A 21,301-nucleotide genomic window follows, 5' to 3' on the forward strand; every position below is an offset into this window, starting at 1 on the left:
CCACTATGGTGGGGAGTGGCCTAGTGAATAGAACCCTTAGCTCCCCCCGGAGGCCCGACTGTGAAATGTATTGGTGTCTGTGATACCTGATCAGATGAACTCCTTCAGTGCCATCAGACGTACCATAGCTCCCCTTAGTGGCGGAGCCACAGTACTGCAACGACCAGGACTCTGGGGCGCTGCATGTGCATGTGAGATCTAGTCATGTAGTGATAATCTCCTGGTGATAAAACACTCATTCTATTGAAAATACAACACACAGCCCAATAAGTGGAAATCAGTGGAATCAAGCTCTCTGCTTCTACATTATACTGCTCTCAGATTAAATAGTGAAAACCTGCTGACAAATTTCCTACTTTTAAAGGTGCCAACTGTCTCTCCTGATTCCACCAGACACATCAACACTTGGCTTGGCCAAGTGTTCACATGTTCTGTAGAGAGAAAAGAGAGAACGGCAACATCATAAATGACGAGGTAGAGCAGGATTGGGTGCCTCAATTCAAACTGCCAATTCTTCTGTCACCTGGAGGCCCTTATACACGTTATATAGTTTTACCTAATGTAAAGCGCTGCGGAATATGTTGGCGCTATATAAATAAAGATTATTATATGTCGGCCTTTTGTCTTGTGCCCGAATTGTTTATAGATGTCAAATAATATTTAACCTTCCTTTTATTCACCAGCTTTATGTTAATGATGCACCAATAAACTACACCAATGCAGCAACTGACAAAGGAGTCATCCACGGCCTGGGGAAAGTATTGGAAATTCAGAAGAACAGATGTGACATGAATGAAACTGCTGTTACACTGGTAATGATGACTTGTAAACTCTACAAGTCACATCAGCTTGTTATATGATCACAATCTGTGCTACTACTTTGCCATCAAGAAGAGTTACAGAAAACTGGTCCGATAATTCATGGTTATGGTTTAACATTTTTATCGTAATCTATGTGTAATCTAAGAAATTATTATGGGCACAGTTCATTATTGCATATGTGCTTTTTGTTTTGTCATTTTTTTCTCTTGTTTATTACTTGTTCCTTATTTTTTTAAGTTTACGCCTTTTTTAAAGTCTATTTTATGTGCTTGGATGTTTTGTTTTTTTTAATGTTCACTATTGTGAGCAGGGTTTTGAGGTTTTCAGATGTTTTCAACTGATTCATCATTTATGACATTTTAAGGAGAAACTGTCATCAGGATTATGGGTGTGACACTAAAGGTATGGCTATAATGTCACATACTGATGTAATAGATACCTTCAGGGAAGAAATCTGCAGCCTGTTTTTTTTTTTAAACTGCATTTCAAAACCTAAAATTACAGAATGACAATCTAAAACTCAAAATATTAGCAAACCATACTACATAGTTTAATTTATTACTCTATGAGTAACAATGGATGAACTCAACCCTGAAGCATTCACGTCTTATAATTACCGTACATACTGTATAAACATGAACAATGACAAGACAGGACAATGACACAGAAGTAAAGCAACACCTACTACATGAACTACTTTTCATAACAGTGTTTATTAATAGTGATGAGCGAAATCTCAAGTAATGAGTATATTCGCTCATCACTATTCATTAACAGTCACCTTGCACCCAATATGTGCCCTAAGGAGTCCATACCACTTAAAAGCACTCGGTTGTATTATTTAATAGGGCCATGAGGTATTCCATGCTTCGCATATCTTCTATATACGCATGTGTAACTCATTAATTGTGACACTCACACCACACAGGCTCTCCATGTGTGTATTGTGATTGTCACACAGCCGTGACACATGCAGCTGCGGAGCCGAACAGCTGATTATCGGGAGCGCTCCCGGTATCCAGGTTCCTGCTGTAGCTTATTTGGTAAGTGCTATAGCTTGCCAAATAAGCAGGGACCCAATCAAATTCACTCATCTCTAGTCATGTGCCTCTAACAGCTGCAGGTGGAATCGCGATCCACCCGCAGCTGTTAAAGTGTTAAATGCCGCTGTCAGTCACTGACAGCAGCATTTAACACAAGCGCGTGACTAATCTGCCCATCAGCGCACCTGTCACATGATTGCGGGGAGCCGATAGGTTGGCATGACAACCGGGGATCTGCAGAAGACCCCTGTGCTTGTCATTGCAGATCTCCTGTGAACGCTGACCCATGGCCATAATTCATAGGATGATTTTTGCTAAACATAGCAGGGTTAAACCCCCCAAAAAAACAATTGTGGAATTGCACTTTTTTTTGCAATTTCACCGCATTTGGAATTTTTACCCCGTTTTCCAGTACACCATGTGCTAAAATCAATGTTGTCGTTCAAAAATATAACTCATCTTGCAAAAAAAACAAAGCCCTCACGTGGCCATATTGACGGAAAAATGAAAAAGTTATGGCTCTGGGAAGAAGGGGAGCAAAAAACAAAAAACAGAAAGACGGAAAATCACAAAATCGTGAAGGGGATAAAAGAGAAAAATAAAAAGCACTTTTGATTTTGCAAAAAATGAATGAACCATGTGCACCATTTTGAAGAATTTGCCACAAAAGAACATCAACAAATACCACAAGAAAAAGAATGAAAAAGGATGTTAACCCCGGCAGAAATGATGAATCGCGTCCTATATTTTTTTCCTCCAGAAGTGGTATTAGGCCTCTACGTCTGCCGAACCCTTAGGCAGCTGTACAGGACGTATAGGTGGTAAATTCCCCCTCCTACATTGCAGGAGGGTCTTCTGGTGTCGTCTAGTCATCCAGCAAGAGCAGTCACTCTCTTAGCTGCATTTCTCCGATGAGGAATAGACACGACTGTCATAATCTTTGGATGATATTAATGCAAGGTGCCTGCTAATATTGATGTAATAATAGGTATTTATATTATACGCTATGCCTAGTCTGAAGATAGAACGCAGGCACAGCATTGTCTACATATTTTACATTGCAAGTAACAGATGAGCTATTGAAAGATGCCTTTAATCTTACGGAAAGGAATTCTGCAAACAGCTGGACTTGCTCATTGTCACCTCGCAATGGCTGCCAGGTCCTGGCCCTAACAACACTGGCACTGCCAACATTAGTCTACAGCTATATTGACAATATGAGATTTACAACCCAAATACCAAAACCTCCAACAGAACAGGGCTATTTTTATTTTCACCCTTCATGCTCTTTTGAGCCGAACGGCGGAAACTATTTTCTTGTAACAGGAACACACCTGCTTTAGAGAGCAAAAATCTTGAAAATGTGGGAAAAATGAAGCACAAAATTAATTAGAAAGTTATGCCATGAATAAGTACTTAAAAGTGTAACACAATGTGATTTTTTTTTCTAGAGCAAATGTGGTGACTGCTCATTATCCCCGATCTGTGACAAAAATATGCAGCCTATGATGGTAAGGATACGCAAAATGTCTATGCTCACTGGCAGAACAGGGCAGGACTCATAAGGATAAGTCATGCTTCTTTGTGACTAATATAGTTTTATTTTTTCATCTCAGGCAGGTGCAAAGAAGGCCTGTATATACACAAAATACAGCTCGGGGAAGAGATTCATCTTCATTGGGTGTCAGTCCAACTGTGTAAAAACTTTAATTGTAAGTTAACATTTTTAGTCCTGGAACCAGCTTTGTGACTATGTACTATATATTAGAAATATTTGACATTTATTTCACATATTTTTGCTTTAGTAAAGACGTGTAAAAATCACCATATAGAAATGAATATATGATAGGAAATGCTAATCGTATGGTTTTCTCTGCAGACTAAAGAGTGTTGCTCGGGATTCTTTGGTCAGCAGTGTTTAGCCTGCCCTGGAAAAGCTGGAAATCCATGTTTTGGAAATGGAGTGTGCATGGATGGTGTTAATGGCACTGGAGTATGCCAGTGTGAAGAGGGCTATACTGGCACCGGATGTGAAACCTGCATTAAAGGGAAATATGGGATGCGGTGTGATCAAGGTACGCACAGTAAAGGGAAAAAAAATTACATGGAAAAAGATACATAAAAGTTCCATGAAAACAAAAAAAACACAAACAGTATAAATCTTTATAAACATTAAGATGAATTGTTTCGTGATACTGATAATATACACTTGTGTAAAACATAGCTTCTGACAAAAAGTCCCCACAGTTGTACAAATAGCCATCGTTCTTTACTCTGGCACTAAACGGTCATTTCTCTTGATACGCTTACCTCATGTTTTCTTTATATATCATTTTTCCAGTTTACCATGTTATCAATATAAATGTGCTTGCACTGGTTCTCCTAAGACACACTAAGCAAAATATGGGAGAAATATCGCACAACTTGCTAAAAAAACCTGCAGAATTTGTCATTCATCAAATAAATTGTTAGAAGTGTAAAACACTTTCTGCACCTTCCTGCACAATTTTCAAGGGAATGGCTCCGAAGAGCAGTAAGATGCTCCAAATTCATTGTCAATGTGATTGAAGGCAAGCCATTCATGAGGTGGCATAGGAAAGAGAAAATTGACAGTTCTATTACAGAGAATCTGTCAACAGGATTTCAATGTCTAAGCTATTTATATGCTATTTATATCTTTATCTCTTTCAAAGACAGGTCTGTCCAGCAAAACCTTTACATGGCCAGTCTGTTCCTCTATTGCTGACAGATGAACATTTGAATTGATATGCAAAAAAGGCTGAAAGAGCTATGTGTACATCTAATGCCTTTGTCACTCCAGCTCTATTCCTGCCCAGTGCCGCCTCCTATTTCTGTTATGGAGTGACATGGGTTGGAGTAACCACTAGGGGCAGCGCCGGCAGGTAAGGTAGTCAAGGATAGCCAAGGAGTCGGTACACAGGATCAGCAATGTAGTTTAAAGGAGCAGCACGTAGCATAGTCAGGAATAGCCAGGGGTCGGTACACAAGAGCAACGATGTAGTTTTAAGGAGCAGTACATAGCGTAATCAGAGTAGCCAGGGGTTCAGTACATGGAAGCAGCAGTATAATATTGAGGATAAGCAGCAGGTGAAAGGAAGCTTGACTAGAGGCTGGTAGCTAAATAATCTTGCAGGGAAGGTAGTGCAATGCCAGGTTTAAATAGGGCGTTTAATCAGGGTGGAGCCAATCAGGACCAACAAAGGCACAAGTATTTTGGTTAGCATGCTGAATGGTTGTGAGCAGGTTGCGGGATGCAGTGACGCACGAGAGGCAGAACAAGGGTTAACAATTTATTTTAACAATGGGATACTCCACGCAGTGAGGAAAACAGTTAAATGAGGAAATAAACAGTTAAATTGTAAGGGATATGCAGAGTTAATGTACAATGAACAAGGTAACGGCAGTTCTTTTTAAACACTTATCGGGTCAGATGTTCCTCAGGCTACAGATGATGCTTGGGAGTCAGCAGCGCCAAAAACGTCCAGCACGGTGCTTGTCCAATAAGATTCTGCAGGCAACGATAGTCCATCTTCTGGCGGGAGCGGTTGGTGTCTGGTACCTTCCGCTGAGCCCCTAGTCCATAATTGGATGTGGCCAAACCAAACAAGGCCACAGTACTGTCAGGGTCCTGGTCGAGCAGCATGGCAATGTCTGGCAACGAGAGCAGCAGCGTGCAGTCCTGCACTCTTCTCTGGCCCTCAGGCTTATGTGCTGCGCACACACATTGCCTCTGTCACTGCTGGTGGGAAACTGGCTGATGCTTGGCGTGCTTTCGCTTTTAACCGCGCCCCCGACTTCCAGGTCAGGGCATCTGTCTGGGCCTTTTTGTCTTCCCCCTGATAACATGGGACATAGCCTCAACAGTTGCGGACCCAGTTTAGTACAGGTACCCACGGTCGGGTCTTCCCCCTTACATAGCTCAGAGCGAAGAGCTAACACCTGGTGCACAAGAACTGCTGGATTTGAGTCCTGACAACAGCTTGACTAACACCCTCTATGCTATGTGACTTCCAGTAAAGGATTTGTCAGTCAAGCAGGAGGTGGTGGCATTGGGCAAGAAATAGAACTGCAGTGACAAAGGAATCAGATCTATAGCCTCATTAGTATATCAATTTTAACAGTGATTTCTCAATGGAGGAATGTATTGGCAATGTTAAGTTATTGCTGGACTTGTCTTTGAAAGAGCCACATGTGCATATAAATAGTTTAGGTGAAATCCTGCAGACAGAGTCCCTTTAAGTTTATTATTTTGTGTGTGCCTAACTGGTAGAATTGCTTAGAACTTCTAGTAGTGTTGGATGTTGACTCTTCCATGAGAATAGAGTAGCTGCAACATCCAACCCCACAGACAAGTTAGATTCACTTTCTCTGCAGGAATCGTAGCAACAGCGTTGTTTGTTGTGTCCTTACACAAAACAAAAAGGTGAGAGTGCAATTTTCAAATCTTCCTTATGCCTACTAAGTATGTTATCACCCAATGAGCGCTCTTATTTCTCAATAGTACCTTGATGGAAAAAGTGGTGCATTTTCCATCTGTTTGGTCTATCTTTTTCATACCTAAATTTATAGCATAATAGATCTGTCTTTGTAGGCAGCAGGTTAATCTTTGTACTGTCCAGTCATTCAACAGTGCATATATGTTTATTCAGGAACAAAGATAACACAGCTTACAACTGGTATTTCTTATAGTTTAGGATCTTAGCATCTTGTCTGACAGCTTGCAAAGTGAAAGTAAAAGGAGCTCCAGTTACACATGGTGTCACCACAGAGTGAAGCGGAACTTCCTATTTATTTTTTTAACCATGTATTATTGGCTTTATAACACTGTTGCTGGAGACAGAAACTCATGCGATTACAAACAGTAGTAAATAGTAGTTCTTGCAATATATACAATAATACGCATTTTTCCGATACCACTATTCAACAACTACATATTTGTTAGTCCCCAAGTGGTTCTGAATTCTTCAAACTTGGCTCTTGGAAGTGGTTTTGTCATAACATCAGCTATCATCTGGTCAGTCTCACAACAAACTAACTCAATTATGCCACGTTGCAAATCACTCAGAGGGTGATGTTTACTGCCAATGTGTTTGGTTCTCACATTGATCTTGTCACTTCATGCAAGTTCAATGCATCCTTTGATGTCTTCATAAATCACCGCCGGTTAAGTTGATGGCTTACCAAAATCGTCCAACAATTGGTTTAACCAAATGACCTCTTGATGCTCTGCTTCTGTAGATGACAAGGCTAAGGACACCTCTTTTCTGCAAGACCAAGCAATTCTCCAAGCTTGAACAAATAGACGCTTGTCAATTTACGATCACTTAAAGGGAACCTGTCACTCTTTTTTTGCATGAGATTCCCACTTGGTGTGTTTTTCTTTGGGAATATGTACAAATAGTTTACTTCTGAATATTCTTATGTGTTGTAGTTCAGGTTTCTTGCTGTTCCATTGCTCAAATGGAGTTTTCTCAGTTGCTTTACCTGATAGTCTGTTTTGAAGATAGCAAGCTGTCATGATTGCTTCGCCGCAATATGTTGTTGGCAAATCTGCATCAAATGGCATACTTCTTCCACTTTCACAAAGTGTCCGGTTCCTTCTATCCACTACACCATTTTGTTAAGGGTTGTATGGTAGTACATTTCTAGTACATTTCATTGTCTGATTACACAGATCGACTGCAATACCATCAGCAAGTTGTTTTTGAACTAACTTTCTTATTGCTTCTGGGTCTCTACAGTACAGAGCAAAAGTTTGGACACACCTTCTCATTTAAAGATTTTTCTGTATTTTCATGACTATGAAAATTGTAAATTCACACTGAAGGCATCAAAACTATGAATTAACACATGCGGAATTATATACTTAACAAAAAAGTGTGAAACTGAAAATATGTCTGATATTCTAGGCTCTTCAAAGTAGCCACCTTTTGCTTTGATGACTGCTTTGCACACTCTTGGCATTCTCTTGATGACCTTCAAGAAGTAGTCACCGGAAATGGTCTTCCAACAATCTTGAAGGAGTTCTCAGAGATGCTTAGCACTTGTTGGCTTTTTTTCTTTCACTCTGCGGTCCAGCTCACCCCAAACCATCTCGATTGGATTCAGGTCTGGTGACTGTGGAGGCCAGGTCATCTGGCGTAGCACCCCATCGCTCTCCTTCTTGGTCAAATAGCCTTTACACAGCCTGGAGGTGTGTTTGGGGTCATTGTCCTGTTGAAAAAAAAATGATGGTCCAACTTAACGCAAACCGGATGGAATAGCATGCCGCTGCAAGATGCTGTGGTAGCCATGCTGGTTCAGTATGCCTTCAATTTTGAATAAATCCCCAACAGTGTCACCAGCAAAGCACCCCCACGCCATCACACCTCCTCCTCCATGCTTCACGGTGGGAACCAGGCATGTAGAGTCCATCCGTTCACCTTTTCTGTGTCGCACAAAGACATGGTGGTTGGAACCAAAGATCTCAAATTTGGACTCATCAGACCAAAGCACAGATTTCCACTGGTCTAATTTCCATTCCTTGTGTTCTTTAGCCCAAACAAGTCTCTTCTGCTTGTTGCCAGTCCTTAGCAGTGGTTTCCTAGCAGCTATTTTACCATGAAGGCCTGCTGCACAAAGTCTCCTCTTAACAGTTGTTGCAGAGATGTGTCTGCTGCTAGAACTCTGTGTGGCATTGACCTGGTCTCTAATCTGAGCTGCTGTTAACCTGCAATTTCTGAGGCTGGTGACTCGGATAAACTTATCCTCAGAAGCAGAGGTGGCTCTTGGTCTTTCTTTCCTGGGGCGGTCCTCATGTGAGCCAGTTTCTTTGTAGCGCTTGATGGTTTTTGCAACTGCACTTGGGGACACTTTCAAAGTTTTCCCAATTTTTCGGACTGACTGACCTTCATTTCTTAAAGTTATGATGGCCACTCATTTTTCTTTACTTAGCTGCTTTTTCTTGCCATAATACAAATTCTAACAGTCTATTCAGTAGGACTATCAGCTGTGTATCCAGCAGACTTGTGCTCAACACAAGTGATGGTCCCAACACCATTTATAAGGCAAGAAATCCCACTTATTAAACCTGACAGGGCACACCTGTGAAGTGAAAACCATTCCTGGTGACTACCTCTTGAAGCCCATCAAGAGAATGCCAAGAGTGTGCAAAGCAGTCATCAAAGCAAAAGGTGGCTACTTTGAAGAACCTAGAATATAAGACATATTTTCAGTTGTTTCACACTTTTTTGTTAAGTATATAATTCCACATGTGTTAATTCATAGTTTTGATGCCTTCAGTGTGAATTCACAATTTTCATAGTCATGAAAATACAGAAAAATCTTTAAATGAGAAGGTGTGTCCAAACTTTTGGTCTGTACTGTATGTGCAAGACGCCTGTGCCATACATTAATTCAACTCTTGTGCTGTTCTTGTTTAGCAGTTTATACACTTTCCTTGCATTTTAGCTAGTACAACTCATCATGGATTTTTCCTTCTGCTAGTATATGACTTTTTTTTAGATGATACAGCTGTCATCTTTAAATGTAATTTAATTTCCTTTGTATTGTGAGTTTCTTCACAGATTGTTTCCAAGACAGGGGACATAAAGAACATTCTTTACTGGGATCTTTCTGCTTTGTATTGGGGACACTTGACAACTAATGTAACCATCTCCTATTCCCTCTTAATTCATATACTGACCATTTGCCAAGATCACTTTCTCTGAAAACGCAGCTTCAGTACTTTGTCATATTCTTCAATAATGGCACTTTTAACCCTTTGATGATTATTTTGCTTTTTCAGCTGATTCATTCTAGCTTTCCATACTCTGCAGTCAGCCTGTAGGTGCCCTGATGTCTTGCAGACAAAACACTCACATGTTTCCTTCAAATAACTTTTATTTTTGGGTAGATCTTGGATTTTTAAAACTGATTCTGCTTTGGATGCCCCACTGATGCTTACACTTTCTTTCTCTTATACTTAACAAGCTTTCCTCTGACATACTCCAATGTAAGCTCATAATCTGGGTATGTATCTAGTGCAGTTACAAGTGTGTCATGGCTTTCTAGTAAACCGTTGATTAGTAGTGCAGCCACATGAAAATCTTTTAGGTCTTCCCCAATGCTCGTACATGCTTTGCAATGTCTACAGTATTTCTTATATAATCCTGCTTATCTTGGCCATTATTTAGCTTAGACTGATACCACTTTATCATTAAGTAGAACTTATTGCACTTTCTGCATCTGTTACCACCTTTCTTTTGCAGTTTCACCGTTATATACATGCGCAACCTGATTATCATCTATACCGAAGGAGACAGTGCTTAGTGCTTATTGATCTTTATCTATCCAGTCTTCTCATAGTGGGTCAGGTCTAAACTCCTGTGTGTATTTCCAGGTACCTTCTTTTATCAGCAGCATCTTTACATTGAATCTCCAGGATTGATAGTTATGGCTAGTCAGATTTGGCACTGTGAACTTCACAGAGTTGCTGCTGGTGGCCATCTTTTCTTCTTCTTCTTAGTGAACTGTTGTTCTTTAGTTTTCTGGACTCAACCTGTTGGCAGCAGATTAAGCTCTGTACTGTATGGCCGTTCAACAGTGAATATATGTTTATTCAAGAAGAAAGATAACACAGCTTACAACTGGCATTTCTTATAGCTTAGGAATGGATCTTAGCATCTTGTCTGTCAGCTTGCAAAGTCAAAGTAAAATGTGCTCCAGCTACACATCGTGTGTGAACAGGAACTTCCTGGGTTTTTTCGTTGTTGTTTTTAAACCAAAGTATTATTGGCAATATAACACTATTGCTTTAGACAGAAACTCATGCACTATTAAACAGTAGTAAATAGTACTTCTTGCAATATATACAATAATAAGCATTATTCCAACAGTCTCTATGACTACAAAATTACAAACACAAGAAGAAAACACACTATACAGAAAAAAACATAAACTTGCTTGCCCAGTACTATTAAATAACAATTCTCATAGCATGCCATCTTAAAATTGATAAAAATTGTACTCTTTATCTACTTGAAAATGTTTAACTATTACTATATTACTATAGTATAAGATTGTTTGTTAACCTATAAAATGCCTAATTATTTTTTCTTTTCCTGTACATTTTGAAACATTTTCAATAAAAATTACAATTTAAAAAAAATAAATTGCAATTTAAAAAAAATAAATGGATAAACTAGCTTAGAAGAAAGCAAACCTTTTCATTATGGGATTTAATTTTTATGGAGCCTGAGTAATGTGATCCTTCATCTGATCAGGATTTTGGCATGCAGAGGGCTCTGCTTCAAATCTTTTGCAAGCTCCTTTTTCTAATGCTCCATGCCCCTTTAGTTATTTACTTACTGCACTTTCTCCATAGTTGTGCCTTTTTTATACATGAAGGTGCTACTCCACCTCTTTGCTTTGGTCTGGTTAGAATTAGTGCTGAGCGAATATACTCGTTACTCGAGATTTCTCGAGCAGTCCTCCAAGTATTTTTTAGTGCTCGGAGATTTAGTTTTTCTTGCCGCAGCTGAATGATTTACATCTGTTAGCCAGCTTGATTACATGTGGGGATTCCTTAGCAACCAGGCAACCCCCACATGTACTTATGCTGGCTAACAGATGTAAATCATTCAGCTGCGGCAAGAAAATCTAAATCTCCGAGCACTAAAAAATACTCGGAGGACCCCCGAGCGTGCTCGAGAAATCTCGAGTAACAAGTATATTCGCTCATTACTAGTTAGAATGTACACTCACCGGCCACTTTATTAGGTACACCTGTCCAACTTCTTGTTAACACTTAATTTCTAATCAGCCAATCACATGGCGGCAACTCAGTGCATTTAGGCATGTAGACATGGTCAAGACAATCTCCTGCAGTTCAAACCGAGCATCAGTATGGGGAAGAAAGGTGATTTGAGTGCCTTTGAACGTGGCATGGTTGTTGGTGCCAGAAGGGCTGGTCTGAGTATTTCAGAAACTGCTGATCTACTGGGATTTTCACGCACAACCATCTCTAGGGTTTACAGAGAATGGTCCGAAAAAGAAAAAAAATCCAGTGAGCAGCAGTTCTGTGGGCGGAAATGCCTTGTTGATGCCAGAGGTCAGAGGAGAATGGGCAGACTGGTTCGAGCTGATAGAAAGGCAACAGTGACTCAAATCGCCACCCGTTACAACCAAGGTAGGCCTAAGAGCATCTCTGAACGCACAGTGCGTCGAACTTTGAGGCAGATGGGCTACAGCAGCAGAAGACCACACCGGGTACCACTCCTTTCAGCTAAGAACAGGAAACTGAGGCTACAATTTGTACAAGCTCATCGAAATTGGACAGTAGAAGATTGGAAAAACGTTGCTTGGTCTGATGAGTCTCGATTTCTGCTGCGACATTCGGATGGTAGGGTCAGAATTTGGCGTAAACAACATGAAAGCATGGATCCATCCTGCCTTGTATGGAGCATCTTTGGGATGTGCAGCCGACAAATCTGCGGCAACTGTGTGATGCCATCATGTCAATATGGACCAAAATCTCTGAGGAATGCTTCCAGCACCTTGTTGAATCTATGCCACGAAGAATTGAGGCAGTTCTGAAGGCAAAAGGGGGTCCAACCCGTTACTAGCATGGTGTACCTAATAAAGTGGCCGGTGAGTGTATGTTGACCATTAGAGAGTGTTCAAGAAATATCAATAGTGCAAGCTCTGCATCTGCTCACCTCTATTTATACCTAGTGAAGAATCCCTGCCTAATGAGAGAGCAATCATAGATAACTAACCATAACCAAAAGTAGTATCTATAATAGCAATATGTTACAAGCACTGTAGAGTACTATTTCTTCTGCTAATACCATATGTTACTGTGTTTAGAATGTACTTGTGTCAATGGAAAATGCAATGATGGGATAACTGGAGATGGGACTTGTGAATGTGATGTTGGCTGGAGAGGTGTTAAATGTGACTCAGGTAAGTTCAGCCCTCACCCTTGGTTTGCAGGGTAAATTTTAAGATGCGCAAACTATGCACTGTATATCCCAAGAGTGTTATTCATTAAACTTGGTTGTTCAGTATTCTCCATTATATGAATAGTTAATGAAAAATGGGTGTGGGATGCTCAGAAGTAGATTTGGATTTCTCTGATACTTGATAGGAAATCTCTAGGCTTACATGCATAAAATTAGATATTTGTTCAGATAGCAAATATAGCAAAGGACGAAATAGCAAGCATCACGGGCTAGTAGTCCTGATCAACTTCCGATTCCCAAAACTCACATATTCATGAATATATAGCAACAGAATGAGATTAATAAAAAAACTTATCTTTTAATCTATAAGTATGAAAATCAAATAGGGTAGTATAAAAATAAAAACAAAACCTGGTGGTGGACAGAGTCTCTGTAAAGATGATAGAAATGAATGGAAATGAATGGAAACTCCACAAATATGCATAAAAATGACAGTGGCATACAACATAAAAAGAAAAGTAGCATTACCACTGCCCACCCTGCTGGTTATAGAATAGTGTGGCCGACAACATGTTCATTCAATCTCTACAAGTACCAGGGTATCCCATGTGACCTGGCTTCACCTGTGTACAATCCAGATTATAGGACCTGAACCCCCACATGCCGAGTCCAGGAAGTGTTATTTCAAGAACACCTGATCCATTGCGTGTAGTTGCCAAGATGCCGAGTGCTTAGCAACTTCCAGCCTCAAGCCGCAAAGCAACATATCGGCGTTCATTATGTTGGATTAGGTGTTCTTGAGGTAACAATTCCTTGGCATGGCATGCTGGTGTTCAGGTCCTATAATCTGGATCGTACACAGGTGAAGCCAAGTCACGTGGGACTCCTAACTGGTATTTATAGGGATTGAATGAACGTATTCTCTGCCACATTATTCTGACAACTAGCAGGGTGGGCAGTGGACACTCAGCCTTTATTCCATCTGATGCATTTGCAGCGCCCCGAGTCCTGGTCGTTGCAGTACTGTTGCTCCGCCACTAAGGGGGGCTATGGTACGTCTGATGGCACTGAAGGAGTTAATCTGACCAGGTATCACAGACACCAATACATTTCACAGTCTGGCCTCCAGGGGGAGCTAAGGGCACTATGCATTAGGCCACTCCTCACAGTCTGGTAAAACTGGGGGTTGGATAGGAAGTTAGATCAGAAAGCTGACTGGGTTGGAACCAGGCAACACCTTGTGGCAGAGGGTGTTGTAGGGGAAGATTCAGAGGGGTCCCTGTCAGGGGTGGGATCCTGACAGAGGCCTAGCAACCAGAGAGAACGTTACGGGACCGCGCCTGCACGATATAGCGGCGGTACCCTAAAAAAGGACAAGAAGCGAGGTTTATTGTGCTGAGTGAGAAACGAGATCAACGCAACAAGGAGAATACCAGTAGGAGTCGTGCTGTAAGACGAGGCAACATCCTACTGAGGCGCGTAACCGGTGGCCGGAACGCCGAGGAAGTATAGAGTTCCAGGCCAAACTTCAAACCTACGGCAGGACAGTCAGTTCTAGGCGGGCTGTCTCACCCAATCGACCTAGGAAGACACAGGGGGTAACAACAGGAGTGGGGCGACGCTAGAGTCCCGGAAGAGCTCCGAGCCTCCCCGTCATATGGGTGCGTCCTAACCATAAGATCTGGGGGACGTGGAAGAACATGAGAATCGAGTTGTGAGGGAACACGAGAAACAGACACAACAGTTGTGGGGACTATCCCGTAAGCACAGCAGGGGAGGACCACAACACACAAGCGCTAGAAGGTTGGCACAGATTTCCACCTGCAAAGGGAGCTCTGGATGTGTCATCGGACCAGCCAGGCTTGCGCGGCCCGGTTAACCGTATTCCGGATTGAGGATCCTGAAGCCTTCAGTAAAGAGGTAAAGAGACTGCAACCTGGTGTCCTCGTTATTTACCGCGACCGGCACTTCACCGCACCATAACGACATCCCATACCTCCACCTTCATTGTACGCCCCTCAGCAGGGTCATGGACTGGGTCTAGCCACCGTGACAACTCCAGAACAGAGACTCAGAGGCCCGGTACCGGGTACCCCTCGGCCCTGCGAGAGTGGGGGCGCTGCACATTCACATGTCTACCCCTGAAGATCTATTAAGGGAAATGCATCAGGAAGCACGCAGGGATTTTTAGGGCAAGTCGATCTTAGGGAAAGATGTGGACTGCCCTTGTAAGAGCAGGAGTCTTGGGCATTTATGCTAGCCCACAGGGCATATTAGGGCTAATGTCCTGCCTCTCCCCATTTTAGACCTGATGAGGATTTGTTTTTTGATGTATCAAATGAAGAATTCTTTATTTTCACCCTATGGACAGCATACACTGGGAGAGAGATTTCCATTTTTTCATCCGACATTGTGACATAATGGTACTTCCCTTTTTGTTGTATGCTTTGTTTGTGACCGCTGTCATTTTTATGCATATTTGTGGAATTTCCATTCACAGGTCTATCATCTTTACAGAGACTTTGTCCACCACCAGGTTTTGTTTTCATTTCTATACTACCCTATTTGGTTTTATACTTATAGATTAAAAGTTAAGTTTTATTATCAATCTCACTCTGCTGCTATACATTTGTCCAGACAGATAATAATATATTGCTCATCAATAGGACAACTGTTTTCATGAATGGCAGGGGAATGATGGCCCATAGACTACATGAGACCCCCTAGTGCTCTCCTTGTGGCCTATGACTTCCCCTTTCAATCTTTGCACAGGCATTTATTTGGAGTGGGGACATCATGATAACATAAATTGGTTTTCCACTATGGATAATTATTGCAAATGTTTGATATTAATGGTCTCGACTCCTCCATACACATGAAAGTTTGGCTCGGCCGAACCTTCATTTGTTTCAAAGGGAAGAGAGTAGAAAGCTGTTGCCAGAGCTGTTTTGCAGTGGCTTTCTGCCTACTACCTCCTGAATTAAAATAGGGGTCCAGGGTTAAAATTCAAACTGCACGACCCCTAGCCCTACTGGCATCATCTGACAGAAGGCAACTATGCACATTAGACTGCCGACTAATCCTACATATATCGGAAGGCTCAGCTGACTGTGATGGGGAGCCCTTACTGTTATGGATATTGCTCTGCTGCCACTAGAGGAAGAAAGACATTTAATAAAATGTGCAGCCCTTGGCTGGACTCGAGATCTACTTCTGGAAACCTTATAATATATAGTAAAATTACCATGAATGCTCTAAACAGGGTGCCTGATCTAGTATAACATGATGAATCATGTTAGTATCTGCATAAGACACGTTTCAAAATATTTCCTTTTTTGCTTCCATGAATCAGTGACCATCAGGGTTATGTTGATTAAATGAGTACCGGTACTTTGGCTGAGCCACAAAGTAAGCAAAGTGTACAAGTGACTGTGATCAAACGGATTTTTTGGCAACTATCATTTCACACTGGCATCCATTTAGTCTTGTAAGCTAAATAAAGGCAAACTGGCACATTGACAATGATTTTCCATTGGCAAGAACAGTCACTAATTCCATTAATATTATATCTATGTCTTTACTAAAAATATTACAGCTACAGATCTATCTATCTATCTATCTATCTATCTATCTATCTATCTATCTATCTATCTATCTATCTATCTATCTATGTAATCTTTATCATAGTCATCCAGCGATTCCAGAATTATAGTTATAACCATGTTGAGTTTAATAATGGTTATAACTCAGGATGAGTAGAAGATAAGAAAGTCAATTTGTGCTAAATGATGACTGTATTGCACATTATCTTATTCTTGCCCTTTCATTTATTTTTCAGCAATCACAGAAGACAAATGCAATAAAATCTGCCACTCTAGTGCAAAGTATGTACTTCTTAACCACTTATTGTAAAACGTGTAAATAATTGAATGACTGTCAGTGAATGATTTGGGGAAATGGTATACATATGGCAGCTTCATATGATGCCTTTGATGTGTAGATCATTACATTGCATTCAAGAGTCAGGTATTTTTTTTATTGCAGACCAAATAATATATTCCAAGAAATGGCAAAATCAATATATATTAAAAAAATAGTTTTATTAATTAAAATAGGTTACAAAGACCCCATTCAATTATGTTTATATTTGATTAAAATTAATACAATCATGGTTTAGCTAGCTCTTCCCATTTTTATCATATATTTTTGTGTTTGTTTTTTATTGTAGCCTTTTCATTAATAAAATTAATTTTTGGAATATTTATTGATTTTGCCTTTTCTTGGAATATATTATTTGGTCTACAATTATATAGTATTCCATGCAATTTGTTGTGTTGAATATTTGGAAATATTAGTGGTATTTCTTTCTAATATAAGTTATACATTTTTTTAATGCAGAGTACTGTATTTTTCTCATCAAAAACACCAAAACTTAAATTAAAGCTGTTGATGTAATATATGATTTTTTTTTTTACTATTGGCTATCATTCATATATCACACATATTTTAAAACCAGAGGTGTATTTAGGTTTTCCAGCTACCGGGCCAAGAATTCCCCATGCCGAGCGATTTACACACAGTCACATCCTGACTAGCTGCTCTTCCTAATTCTCTCAATGTTTGGTGAAAACTGAAAGAAGTAGGAAGAAAAGCTAGTTACCACATGAAAGTAAGTATTAAAATCGCATATGAGTGAAGTGGCCATGTGATGACTGATGGAACCAGCAAGCTGAGCTGAACCCTGACAAGGAGTATATTACACGCTGTTAGGATTGGCTGCAGGGCTTCATTTTATCAATTTATGGGCTTGTTCAGGTTTGAGATGAAAGTCTGCAGTGACTCTAGGTGACGGCAGGCTTCGTAATTCTCACAGCGCATGCACTGCAGACTTTTAAGATTTTCCCTTGCAAAGGCAATAGTGGACAGTCCTGTGAGCACAAGTATGCGATGTGTATACTTCTTGCCCCATTCTGACTAGACATGTCCAGTCTCGCTCAATTCATTTTCATTGAGTGAGGCCACGCCTGTCCAAGGACTATGACCGCATGTATCTAAATTGCATAATTGCATATTGTGACCTCCAACTCTCACTGCTAACACCAGAGAATCCTGACAGCATGCAGTGCGCACTGTGAGAATTCAGAGGTCACAGAGTGACTGCAGGCTCGTCACGAACTTAGACAACCACTTTATTGCTTCTAGCATAAATAAAAACATTGTAACTAGGGTTGAGCGACCTTTACTTTTATAGGATCGGGTCGGGTTTCACGAAACCTGACTTTTTCAAAAGTCGGGTCGAGTGAAATCGGCCGATCCTATAAAAAAGTCGGGGTCGGGGTCGGCCGAAACTCGAAACCCAATGCAGTGCATTGGGTTTCCAATGGTTCCCAGGGTCTGAAGGAGTGGAAACTCTCCTTCAGGCCCTGGGATCCATATTTAAGTGTAAAATAAAGAATTAAAATAAAAAATATCGCTATACGTACCCTCTGACGGGCCCTGGTACTAGCCGGGAACCTTCCTTCCTTAGAATCAGCCTTCCAGGACCTTGCGGTGACGTCGCGGTGACGTCGCGGCTTGTGATTGGTCGCACGGCCGCCCATGTGACCGCTCGCGCGACCAATCACAAGCCACGATGTCACCGTGACGTCACCGAAGGTCCTGGAAGGGCTGATTCGAAGGAAGGCTGCCGGAAAGAAGCAGGGCGTGTCCGAGGGTGAGTATATACCTAATAGGAATATACTCACCCTCGGCTTCGTTCCGGCAGCCTTCCTTCCTAAGAATCAGCCCTTCCAGGACCTTCGGTGACGTCACGGTGACGTCGCGGCTTGTGATTGGTCGCGCGAGCGGTCACATGGGCGGCCGCGCGACCAATCACAAGCCGCAACGTCACCGCGACATCACCGCAAGGTCCTGGAAGGCTGATTCTAAGGAAGGAAGGTTCCCGGTTAGTACCAGGGCCCATCAGAGGGTAAGTATAGCGATATTTTTTATTTTAATTCTTTATTTTACACTTAAATCTGAATTCCGATACCAATTCCCGATATCTTAAACATATCGGGAATCGGTATCGGAATTCCGATTCTAGATTCAGAAGATCGCTGACTTCATGGCCGACCCCACACAGGGGTCGGGTCGGGTTTCATGAAACCCGACTTTGCCAAAAGTCGGCGACTTCTGAAAATTGCCGACCCGTTTCGCTCAACCCTAATAGTAACCCTTTACTTGTCAGCCAGCACAACACTTTTTAAACACAGCCATGTATCAATTAATCCTACAAGTTATAGGTTTTTACATGTCTACAGAATCAGAACCAATAACAGCACAAGAATTCATCACCAGAACCAACAGCAGTACAGAAATACATCAATAACACGCCCATTAGTACAGAAACAGCATCACAACGCTCATCAGTACAGAAATACATCATCAGAACCAACAACAGTGCAGAAATTCATCATCAGAACCAACAGCACTAGAGAAATTCATCCTCAGAACCACCAACAGTAATGAAATATTGTGCATTTGGATAACCCCCTTCAGTACAGAAACACAGCATCAAAACCCTCATCAGTGCAGAAATACATCACAAAAACCACCATCAGTATCGGAATACATCACCAGGACCACAATCAGTACAGAGTACTGTACAATCAGGTCAGACCCATATACATTTGTATCGCATGAACCTACAACTTCCAGTACGTCTTTAACAATGGTAAGGATATACTGGAAGTTGTTGCTATCAGTCATCAGACTTCGGACCATACAGGAATCACAGTACTGATGAGAATTAGTCAGTATCCCAAAAAAAATTTACATCCAGGTTCCTATAGATGACGTTGTCTGTGATTGGAGTCATTCTTTTTATTTCTTCATCTTGTCCACACACTATGATGACTTTTCACAGCCACACCTCATCTCTGCAGACTTCCATCTTCTCCGGTTTTGTGCAGCACATCCAGACACGATACCCTTAAAAATAACAGTGTCATCATAATGATCCTGAATTAAAATATCTGCCCTACACTGAGCCCCTGAATAAATAATTGCTGCTCACTATATTTCCTGCACAAGATATTACCCACACACTGTCCCTCCAAACTGCAGTCTCCTTTCCATAATGTGCCCCCTCTTTACACTGTCCTCTCACACTGGGTCCCCCCTCTAGGACCTACTCTTTATACTGTGCCCCATCATCACACACACCCTCCTTGGCATAGTGTTCCCCATGCTACCCAATCTCTATTCTATGCCCACCCACACTTTTCTCCCCCTGTACAGTTTCCTCACATTATTCCCCTCAATAGTCTCCTCACACATTTCCCCTTCCATCCTCATGCTGTCTAATCTGACATCCCCAGCTAACCATACTGTCTCCTCACATATTAACCCTCACTCTCTCCATACTGCCTCCTCACACATCCCCAACTCCCCATACTGTGTCTGCACCTATTCCATCACCCTTTCTCCCTAGACTGTGTCAGCATACATTCCCTCCTCGCTCCTCATACTATGTCCGCACCCATCCTCCCACTCACCACACTGTGTCTGCACGCACCTATCCCCTCCCTCAATCCCATACTGTGTCCGCATATATTCCCCCTCACTCCTCAAACTGTGTCAGCACCAATCACCTGACTTACCATATTGTGTTTGCACCCACTCCAGCCTAATATTGTTTCCTCATACATGCTCCCCATCTACCCCCTTGCGCCTCATACTGTGTACTGAACTTTCACCTGTTCACTCCCCCTCCCCATATTGTGTCTGCACACATCCCTTCCTCGTTCCCCAAACTGTGTCTTGAAATCTAACTAACACCCACCCCTATTACAATATATCTTCAGTGTTTTGAACTCCACTGGAGCACTTACCACCAATCTGCGTCTCTGCTCCGCCAACGAATGCTGTCAGCAGAATGATCACATGATCTGATCACCCTACTGATGTTGCCCAGTACTTCAATTGTACTCATGTCTGATAGACTCAAGTACAATTCATCACTGGGAGCTGGAGTGCTGCACCTTCTCTGAGCCGCCTTTCAGCTTGACAGCCATCTCAGAGAACGGCCGATTCCCAGTCCGGGGAGGCAGCAAAATGCAGCCACCGGGGAGACACCTCGGACCACTGCGTCAGGGGGCCCACCTCCCCCCATCCTAGATACGTCTCTTTTTAACACCATGGAGGATGAAATTCATTACAGCAGAATAAAAATGTGCTCTAAAATGTCAGTACGCAATTGTATTAGGTATCAGTACAGCAACATATGACTCTTTAAGTTAAACTTTGAGTCTAAGTTATTGGTATAATAATGGCTATTTATAACTATTAAAGGGAATCTATCAGCAAGTTTTCGCTGTGTAATTCAAGGACAGCATGAGGTAAGGGTTAAAATACATAATTCCGTGATGTGTCACTTTTCAGGGTGTGTGCTGTTGCTTACTTACAGTGAATATTTTATCACTAGGACAT

At 41.6% G+C, this 21,301-nt stretch overlaps 1 protein-coding gene across 1 annotated transcript in view; it reads left to right on the top strand.

Annotated features, from left to right (window-relative positions):
• STAB2 (stabilin 2) overlaps positions 1–21,301 on the top strand; it is a 290,752-nt gene that overhangs the window by 167,739 nt on the left and 101,712 nt on the right. Inside the window, exons 35-40 of the mRNA XM_077265634.1 lie at positions 684–812; positions 3,317–3,376; positions 3,482–3,577; positions 3,745–3,940; positions 12,735–12,830; positions 16,668–16,713. Of these exons, the coding sequence (XP_077121749.1) occupies positions 684–812; positions 3,317–3,376; positions 3,482–3,577; positions 3,745–3,940; positions 12,735–12,830; positions 16,668–16,713 (623 nt within the window). The remainder of the gene's footprint in view (positions 1–683; positions 813–3,316; positions 3,377–3,481; positions 3,578–3,744; positions 3,941–12,734; positions 12,831–16,667; positions 16,714–21,301) is intronic.

This window comes from Ranitomeya variabilis, chromosome 5, assembly GCF_051348905.1.
Source record: "Ranitomeya variabilis isolate aRanVar5 chromosome 5, aRanVar5.hap1, whole genome shotgun sequence".
Lineage (NCBI taxonomy): Eukaryota > Metazoa > Chordata > Amphibia > Anura > Dendrobatidae > Ranitomeya > Ranitomeya variabilis.